At 33.8% G+C, this 10,590-nt stretch overlaps 1 protein-coding gene across 1 annotated transcript; it reads left to right on the top strand.

Moving 5' to 3' along the window:
- The first annotated feature begins 1,742 nt into the window (after positions 1-1,742).
- LOC149576759 (putative aldo-keto reductase 2) lies at positions 1,743-7,805 on the top strand. The gene is made up of 5 exons (XM_089819639.1): positions 1,743-2,005; positions 2,111-2,308; positions 6,678-6,850; positions 6,933-7,035; positions 7,245-7,805. Exons 1-5 carry the CDS (start codon positions 1,796-1,798, stop codon positions 7,581-7,583), a joined length of 1,023 nt encoding a protein of 340 aa, XP_089675765.1. The 5' UTR covers positions 1,743-1,795; the 3' UTR covers positions 7,584-7,805.
- Positions 7,806-10,590: the final 2,785 nt, after the last annotated feature.

The raw sequence follows: 10,590 nt of genomic DNA, 5'->3' as shown, positions 1-10,590 counted from the left end.
TTGAAATAAACTTACTATCCTATTGTTTGTAAAATTCTTAGTTTATTGGTTGTTTGTTGATTTTAAGACTAACAGTTATAAATGAGCTTGAAGTTTCTGGTGGAGGCAAAGATTCATGAAGGATCTATGAAATTAACAACAAATCTACTCACTTCTTGTTATCGGAATAAAAAAATGACTATACCCTACAACTAAACTATTTATTTAAAAATTCATTGGTTCTTAAAATAAATGGCTCAAATAAATAATTTTGTAAAAATCAACTTTTGTTTGCTAGGATAAAGTATATTTTTCTTGGTGTTAGATTTGACCATTTGATCATTATCTTTTTATAATTTTCTTGGATTCCACGTAATGAATGGAAAAAGTAAATTATAATTTTAAAATTTATAAAGTTATCTTTATAGAAGCAAAATATGTTTGGAAAACTTAAAAACATAATTAATTTTATAAAGTGATATTTTATAGCAGCAAAATATGATTGGAAAACTTAGAAACACACAATAATTTTTTTAAGTATAATATTATTTATGTAAAAGTGTAAATTATAAATAGGTAATATAATTTTAACTAGTAAATATTATCTTGGTAATAAATTGTGAAAATTGAAAGGTGAAAATTGGAAAAAAGGTGTGAAATACATTTTTCAAAAGGAGTTATTATAACATATTATATGGAATTTCGAAAATTACAGAAATCAAATTTTCAAACTCTCTCTCTACTATAAAAAGTCAATGTCTGGGATGTCATTCTACCACTATTGGATGAGAAAGTAGGGTAAACCATATCAAGTAGAGAAGTCTAATTTGAATGTTAATGGAAAATGTGGCTATGATAGGGTACGACGTAATAATTTAATCATTTATTTTTATTATATAAAAGGGGGTAAACCATATCAAGTAGGGAAGTCTAATTTAATAATTTAATCATTTATTTTTATTATATAAAAGGGGGTAAACCATATCAAGTAGGGAAGTCTAATTTGAACCGTAAATGAAAAATGTGGCCATGAAAGGATAAGTCGCAAGAATTTAACCTTATTAATATTAAAGAGATTATTATATGTTTTAAAATGAAACTTCTAGACCACTTCACACTAAATGAAGTTAGGAAGAAATTAATAAATACTAAAATACTAAAATCTTTTGCTTTAATTTGGAAGATCTAGATATACAATAAGTGGAGTGGTTAGTGGGTCTCTTCCCCTAATATATAAATAAGAAATAGCTGGGTCTCCTGTTCACCGGTCCTTCCGGTAGATGAGCATTTTGGTTAAAAATAATCACGACTGACCTCACCGATGACATAACTATCCTCTCACCGATGACATAACTATCCTCCCATATTAGCATTATAAATACTGAATAAACACCTCCTCTGCTTCTAAGCCTTGAAAACTAAGTAGGAAGCAGAAGCAGAAGAAATAAGAGTACCAGTAATGGCGGTGCCAAGAATCAAGCTGGGTGGTCAGGGTTTTGAAGTATCAGCACAGGGATTGGGCTGCATGGGCATGAACGCCTTCTAGATATACAATAAGTGGAGTGGTTAGTGGGTCTCTTCCCCTAATATATAAATAAGAAATAGCTGGGTCTCCTGTTCACCGGTCCTTCCGGTAGATGAGCATTTTGGTAAAAAATAATCACGACTGACCTCACCGATGACATAACTATCCTCTCACCGATGACATAACTATCCTCCCATATTAGCATTATAAATACTGAATAAACACCTCCTCTGCTTCTAAGCCTTGAAAACTAAGTAGGAAGCAGAAGCAGAAGAAATAAGAGTACCAGTAATGGCGGTGCCAAGAATCAAGCTGGGTGGTCAGGGTTTTGAAGTATCAGCACAGGGATTGGGCTGCATGGGCATGAACGCCTTCTACGGCCCTCCTAAATCTGAAGATGAAATGATTTCTCTTATTCACTATGCTGTTTCCAAAGGCATTACTTTCCTTGACACGTCTGATGTTTACGGCCCTCACACTAATGAACTTCTCCTTGGAAAGGTAAGGTACTTGACATTAAATGTACATTAATCTGGTTTTCACAAGTTTTAAAAGGACTTATCTAGGGCTAGAGTTTAATTTGGAACTTTTTGAGCTGATTTGCAGGCCCTAAAAGGAATAAGGGACAAAGTGCAGCTGGCTACTAAGTTTGGAATAAGTTTTGCAGGTGGGGTAAGGGACATTCGTGGAGATCCTGAGCATGTTCGTGCTTGCTGTGAAGGGAGTTTGAAGAGGCTTGATGTGGATTGCATTGATCTTTATTACCAACATCGAATCGATATCAGAGTACCCATTGAGGTTACTGTATGTGTTTTACTCTTCTCTGAGTCTGTACATCTATGTAGTGTGGATTTGATTACTCAATGATTGTTCTTAAAGGTTTTAGTTTATTGTAGTAACTTGATTTATAATTCCTCGTTCATCTGATTTTCAAAATCTCCTTGTTGGGTACTCTCCTGCGTAGATGCCAGATATTAGGGGTATGCGGTATATCACCCAATTTCAAGATCTCATCATATTTCGCCTGATTTCAACACCCTATCTCATCAAGATTTACACCTGCAGCCCTGGGATAAAAGTTGCAATACATTTTTAACAATTGAATTCTGCTCTTTCAACCATGTAAACTCTTATCCTGATTTTGTTAATTAGCCTATTATGTCCCAGATTAGGCCACCGCAGCTATATGGTTGTATTTTAGAGGTAAAGGTGAAGCTGGGGTTTAGGGCACAGGCTAGCCAGCAGATTCCAAAATCCTCTGTGTCACAAGCATGGGCATTTTTCAGGTTAACTGTGTTATTCATGTTTTGTATCCCTGAGGTTTTGGTCTTGTAACCAAGCCTCAAATTTATGTCGAGCATTAACAATCCTTCTACACAAGGGGTGCATGATTTGAACAATTCATTAGGCATATCCTTGGTGTCTGATTTGAAGAATTCATCAGGCATATCTGCCAGGTTAACACTATGTATGAATATTTTCTCGATTGTATGCTTTTAGCAAGTTGTTGTTACTAATAAATAATCAAATTGATGCATAATTCTAGGGTCATCATAACTCATTTTAGGTTTTTCTTTTAGTGAGCTGACTACTCTGGTACAATAACTATATCTCGTTCTGAAGCATCGGTTAAGTTGCAAATGTTCGTGTTGGACAAGGTGGAACTAATTCTTTGTCTTGGGCTAGTATCCTTTGATATGCAAGCTCTTAGTTCTTTTGATGGATTACTTTGTCCTTAGCCTCAAACATCATCCAAGTCCAGTGAATTTAGGATTTCAACTCAAGAGTTTTCTCCCCAAGAACTTAATCATTCCCCTTGGTGTGGCTAGGATGTTTCTTCAAGAAGGATGTATATGTTAATTTCATATATAATCCAGTTACAGATCAATTGCAAAATAAATCCACTGAAAGAAGCTCAATCTGATTTATAACAATCAATACTCTAGGTTAATTTATAGAAGCTAAATAGCGGAAGCAAAATAATAAAAGCAGACAATAACGTAGATATACATAGCAAACCCTAGCTTGGGGAAAAATTATGCAGCTATTGGATCTTCTATTCAGCTTAACAACAAACATTCCAGAATACAATAGAATCCAATTCAATACAAGTTTACCTCTGCAATCTTACTTGTATAGAGCCCAATTGCTTTACTTAGCTTGCAGGAAAATAAATGTTTTCTTACTTTCTTAGGCTTTAAATCATATATGAAATCACATTTTGTTTTTCTCAAACTCACAAACTAAGAAATAGTCTTTTAAAGAATAAAAGCAAAGTTGTTCCTAAATATCCAACTCAAGTTGCTTTAAAGCAACTTCACTCCACCCTCCAAACTAAACAACAAAAAACTGACACTCCATCCTAGCAAGGAAGGTATTCTACACAACACTCAGCTTATTCTTGAAGAATAAAAACTTAGTCTTCCCCAAAGCTTGTGTAATTATATCTGCTATTTGTTTGTCAATAGGAAAATATTGGAGTTTTGCTGACTAGTTCTCCACTCAATCTCTAATGAAGAAAACATACAACTGCGCAATCCAGCTTCAAGAGCAATAACAGACTATAAGATTGCTACAGCAGTTATACAGAAATAACTTCAGCTTCACAATCCTCCCTCTGCTAAGAAAACAACTCATTAAATGTGCACACAAAAACTTGTGCTGAAAATTGCCTTCGGAAGAATCTGAAACATTCACAGCTGAAAGTACAGCAATTTCTATCCACAAGAATAATTGCCTCCACTTCCCTCGCTAAAAATTTTCTTTCTCCATCTTCCCCAGCTTCTATTGGAAATCTCTTCCTCACGGGAAATCACTTGTTCTATGTCTCCAAGAAATCTCTTCCTCTCAACATATCTAGGAAATGTCTTCCTCTCAATATATCCAAATCTCTTCCTATCAACATATCGAGGAAATTTCTTTCTCTTAATATTTTGAGGAAATCTCCTCCACCTAGAAATCACTTCCCCAATGTCTCCACGCAATCCATCCTTTCTCTTTGGATCTGCACCATGCAAACCCCATGCCAAAGGATGATCACCATAGCCACCTTGCAACCTATCTTTACTAGATCACTGGTTGTCATAGCCATAAAAGAAACTGGCGACTAAGTCCTTTTTATGGTAATTTGTGTCATAGATCTTGGCTCTATATTCAGAATTTAGAGCACTGATACCATGTTAATTTCTTATAACCCAGTTACAGATCAATTGCACAATAATTCCACAAAAAGAAGCTCAATCTAATTTATAACAATTAATACTCTAGGTTAATTAACAGAAGCTAAATAGCGGAAGCAAAATAACAAAGCCAAACACACATGGACAATAACACAAATATACCTAGGAAACCCCAACTTGGGGAAAAACTTGCAATTGTTGGATCTTCTATTCAGCCTAACAGAAAACTTTCTCTTCCAGAATAAGATAGAATCCAATTCAATACAAGTTTGCTACTGCAATCTTACATATATAGAGCTCAGCTGCTTTACATAGCTTGCAAGAAAATAATGTTTTCTTGCTTTCTTAGGCTTTAAATCATATATAAAATCACTACTTGTTTTTCTCAAGCTCACAAACCAACTCAAGTTTCTTTAAAGCAACTTTACTCCAGCTGCCGAACTAAACAACAAAAAACTAACAGTATACAGACTAGTGATTACTTTCTCAAGCTTGCTTTAGAGTAGGTATGTTATTAGCCTTTACCATTGAAGGAAGCAAACACTTTTTGGAAAATCAGTTTCCTTATCCACGGTCTTCAATGTTGGGCTTTTATTTTGATTTTCTGCTGGTGAGGCTCCAGGTGCAAACGCTATCCAACTTTTGTTGGTTAGCTTTTTTAAAGAAGATAGAGAAATGAAACCCTTATTATCTTGCAAATGCTTTGTTAACCTAGGCTTGTTGGCTACTTGATCCCTCCTTGCCTTGCTTTAGAAAATACTGCACTAGTTTTGTTTGCAGCTTCTCTTTAGTCTTCTCCTCTATGACTGCTTATAATTATTGATACGATTAGAATTGAATGCTGACCTTGCCTAGCACCCTTGGTCTCGACTCTTCTTTCAACATGGCCAAGTGCATTTGTAGCTTCATCTTCAGTTTTGCCTCCTTGAATGACTGTTGTCTAGTTACCCTGATCATTTCCTTGGTTCAGTCAGTAATGTGTGGGAATTTTTTGTCTTTGCTTCTGGATTTGTGCCTCCAGCTTGAGCGGAGACTTGTAAACATAAGTAGCCACGCTGCCATAAAATTTGAGGAAAATATCCAAGAGTTCTCTACTTTGGAAGGCATCTCAGGTGTATTAGAGGTCATCTAAGTAACATAGTTTTATCTTTATTAGTCCAGGCATGGTGTTGGTGTTATCTAATAGTGTTCATATTCCAATGGTATTGGCATCGCTTTTCTGGAAAAGATCATATATTTGGTCTTTAAACAAGCTTCACTTCTAAATTATCATTCGTTTCTGGTAGAACTGTTCTCTTGTAATTGCATAAGGCACGTTGACAATTTTGAGATATATTTTAGAGGCTGGGAAAATCGGTATATTTAAGATATCATTTGTCATATGATAAGGGATTTGTTTTTCCTGACTTTAACTCTAGTTATTCTGATGTCTTCCAATTCAGCATATAACAGACACATTCTTAGTACTTACCTTGTTAATAAACCAGCAAGATCCTTCCATTCTATTTAAGATGTCCCATGGATGGGGATTTCTTTTTTTTTTTGGACGAACTACATCTCTTGATTATACTGATTATTTTTATTTGCCATGTAAACTTGATGAGCCACCATCAATGTAATTGCTTATGATGGGCAGTGCGGCTGATAATTGCGTCTATGGAGACAATGATGCATAGAGTTTCAATGCTTAGCTTAAGTATTAGATGTTGTTTCCTTTCATTGCTTGCTTATAACACCGTATATGTGTATTCAAGTGCTTCAACTTTCAGGTGGGAAACTGACCTTTTGTTTGGCTTTCCATTTTTATGCAGAATCATAAAATTAAATTTTCATACGCTAGTTATCTGTAAGATTTTGCCTCTTGCTGCCTTAACAAATTTGATTATTTAGCAATCACTTCTGTGGATTCTTATCTAAATATGGCCCCTGATGATAGATCTCAAGATATGCATTACTATTGCTTGATACTATTATTGCTTATGCAACTATTACAGATTGGAGAAATGAAGAAATTGGTTGAAGAAGGGAAAGTAAAATACATTGGACTTTCTGAAGCTTCTGCATCAACAATTCGAAGGGCGCATGCTGTTCATCCTATTACAGCAGTTCAAATAGAATGGTCCTTGTGGACTAGGGATGTAGAGGAAGAAATCATTCCAACTTGCAGGTATGTGGGTTTTCAGCATTAGAATTCTTATTTTAAATTGTCTTGTCTGAATGACTAAGACTTCATGTTTTTTTGCTTGTAGGGAGCTTGGTATAGGAATTGTGCCATATAGCCCTTTAGGCCGAGGATTTTTCTCTTCTGGAGCAAAGATTGTTGAAGGATTAACAGATAATGATTTTAGAAAGGTATTTGCATCCGTTTGAGTCTTCTTTTCATTAATGATGATTAATGAAGTATAAAAAATTTTGTTCACAAGGCCAAATTTGAAAGTTCATTTTTACCATTTCTAGCTTTATTTACAAATAGCAAGCTCTTTCAACTTCCTGGCTGTGTCAGTATTGAAGGAAAGTGAGTACCTTGTTAAAAGCACTGGTTTTGTCCTTTTGCTTTGCAGACTTTGCCCAGGTTTACAGGAGAGAACCTTGAGAAAAACAAGCTTATATTTGAGAAGATTTCAGCAGTTGCTTCAAGTAAAGGTTGCACTCCAGGGCAACTTGCACTTGCTTGGGTTCATCACCAAGGAAATGATGTTGCACCAATCCCAGGGACAACCAAAGTCAAGAATTTTGAGGAGAACGTTGGTGCTCTTTCTGTGAAGCTCACACCTGAAGAGATGAAAGAAATAGAAGCCATAGTCTCCTCTGGTGGTGTCCATGGAGATCGATATCGTGACATGGATTTTACTTGGATGATGTCAGAAACACCCCCACTCTCTTCATGGAAAGGCACATGAGTGATTTTGGTAGTGTATCATTTCATGACTACTTATATGCAAGCTAAATAAGTGTGTTCCAGTTTTTTGTAATAAGAAGAAAATATACCATTACCGACAATGTAATTAGGAACGTTTTTGCTTAAGAATTCAGAGTTCTTACTCAAAGTGCATAGCTTTTTATAATGTATGTTGATTTTACAATAATACTATTGTGTTGTGTATGATGAGCAATCGACAAAATTTGGGGTTCATTTGCAGAGTATGTGGTAAAGAAAGCTATTCTTATTTTCTAGAGATGGTCTTATATTTTTTCCCAATATATCTTGCATCTCAACGATGTAATTAAAATATAAAATTTCGAACATAAAAACTTGAAATCTATTAAGATCTATATAGTAGATCAACCTTGTCCATGTTCATGTTAGAGTAAATAATGCTTTGTAAGTTATGCCAAAGAAGCTCAATTTGAATGAGTGAAGATAAATTTTAGTAGTACAATGCCATACATTAATAGATCTATATAGTAGATCAACCTTGTCCATGTTCATGTTAGAGTAAATAATGCTTTGTAAGTTATGCCAAAGAAGCTCAATTTGAATGAGTGAAGATAAATTTTAGTAGTACAATGCCATACATTTTGGGACCACTAAAAGATTTATGAATTTGATTACAGATAAAGATAAATTTATTTTTTAAATTGATTTAAGATTATTAAATACATTATATAATGAAAAGGAATGTTGATAGTAATATATAGAAAAGTAATCTTGTATAATAATTTCTAATTTAATCTTAAATAATTGTTTTTATATATGATATAATTATTTAAATATCATATATGCTAATCTTAAGGAAATGTTAAATGTTAACTATATAAGTACAAGTAGTATTTTAAATTGAATTTGGAAAACTAATTTTAGTAGTAATTGAAATTCTAATAATAACTATAATTAAACTTTATATGCAATGCCTAAAACCTATATGTACCTCTAATAATAGTCTTAATTGAACCTTTGAAATAACTCTAATTGAATATTAGCATTTTTTGTACCCTATTCCTCTAATTGGACCCTAACTTGAACCTGAACACTATCCCTTAATACCTTTACTAACTCTTACTTCAATTGGTCCTCTCTTGAATACTTAATAGTCATAGAACCCTAATCTAAATGCTAGCCCTAACTTGATTTGATCACTAGTACTCACACTGCTCTAAGCCTTATCTTAGAATCTTGAGCCCAATTCTAAGTGAACAATGTCCCTAATTAAATTCCCACCCTAACTCTAATGAAATCTTGGCCTTGATTGAACCCTAAACCTAATCATAACCTTTATTAAACTCTAACCCAATCTTAGCCCTAGTTAAACTCTAACCCTTATTAGACTCTAAATGTAACTCTAACCACTAATTAAATCTAACCCTAATTGAAATAACTTTAATCTTAAGTGAACACTAGTCCTAGTTAAGCACTAACTCCAACTTAATTAAAGTTGTCCCATTTAATGTTGCCTTGAATTCCCCTGTGGTGGTTTGTGGTTGGTGGATAATGTTGATATCTACCAACAATGTTGTATGGTTTGCAAATTTGTTGGTTTCTAGCTATCCCTTTTTGGATTTGCACCATTTGGTTTTAAAGTCTAAGTAACAAGTTGTCTTTGGTAACATTGATATCTTTCCTTGTGCAAAAAGATTTTTTCATTGTTTTTTATTTAATTTTGAAAATAAAGGATATTTGATTTTGAGCAAGTTGTGATTGTGAAGGAATCATTCCCTCTTAGCCATACCCTAGATCATCTCTTTTAACCATTGTACTGAATTGTTTAGTATCCATCCAGTGCGGATTTGACTTCCAAATCTTCCCTTCATTTTTGGGAGAATTCTTTGTTTGAGGCCATAGGCAATCTATTGGCCAATTTTAAGTTGAATGATGCTATGACTAAGGTGAGTTATTCTATTTGAGCTCACATTTTGGTTGACCTTGACATTTGCATATCACTTCTAGGTGATGTGGTTCTTATGGTTAGGATAGGATATAAACAGAAATGCTAAAATTTGAAAGCCTCTCCTTTAGATGTAGGTAGTGCTTCTCTATTGGCTTGATTACTATGCATAAGGGTTTTGCCACTTGGTAGAACTACTGTTGTTAGTCATTGAAATTCTAAATGTTAACTATATAAGTAGTATTCAAAATTGAAACTGTAAGACTAATCTTAATAGTAATTAAAATTGTAACTCTAATAATAATCATGATTAAACTTTATATTTATTAGGATTAACCAAGAACATAAATAACAATTACATGCAAATATAACTAATATCAGAAAATAATAAATCACACAGAAGAGAACACACGACACAAAGATATTGAAATTCTAAATGCTAACTATATAAGTAGTATTCTAAATTGAAACTATAAAACTAATCTTAATAGTAACCAAAATTGTAACTCTAATAATAATCACAATTAAACTTTATATTTATTAGGATTAATGATCAAAACTTAAATAACAATTATATGCAAATATAACCAATATTAGAAAATAATAAATCACGTAGAAGAGAATACAAGACATAAAGATTTAAGGTGGTTCACCCAATCCTTGGGCTATGTCCACCAACAAGTCTTATATTATTATTATCTAGTGATTACAATCGGCAATCCCTTATAGCTCATTACCATCGCAAGAAGTTACAATCTCATCATACAATATGAAATCCCTAACCCTAAGCCATTTTATACAAAGTTTTTGCCACTTCCAAAATTAGGGCTAGAATAAGTCGTCTAGTAGAAAAATAGCAGCCGACATTTTTTACAATCATAAAGTCATTTAAGCCTTCGAGGGCGATGCCCTTACAAACTCTCATCTTGGGGGCGCTACTTGCAAACCCTTACAGTAATAATCTAGGGAAATTGTGTCGAATAAAGAAAGAGAAATTAAACTCTACGCTTGACTAGGCTCCACATCACAATAATCTCCCACATGGAGACTAATAAGACTACACACCAATAACCTCCCACTTAGA

Source organism: Cupressus sempervirens, chromosome 1 (genome assembly GCF_028749045.1).
Source record: "Cupressus sempervirens isolate cs-2001-9-10 chromosome 1, ASM2874904v1, whole genome shotgun sequence".
NCBI lineage: Eukaryota > Viridiplantae > Streptophyta > Pinopsida > Cupressales > Cupressaceae > Cupressus > Cupressus sempervirens.
This window is presented reverse-complemented; position numbering and strand designations above follow the sequence as displayed.

Coding starts and splice junctions, on each gene's coding strand:
- LOC149576759 (XM_089819639.1), top strand. CDS start 1,796: ATGGCGGTGCCAAGAATCAAGCTGGGTGGTCAGGGTTTTGAAGTATCA. Junction 2,309..6,677: donor GAGTACCCATTGAGGTTACT/GTATGTGTTTTA, acceptor CAACTATTACAG/ATTGGAGAAATGAAGAAATT. Junction 7,036..7,244: donor CAGATAATGATTTTAGAAAG/GTATTTGCATCC, acceptor TTTGCTTTGCAG/ACTTTGCCCAGGTTTACAGG.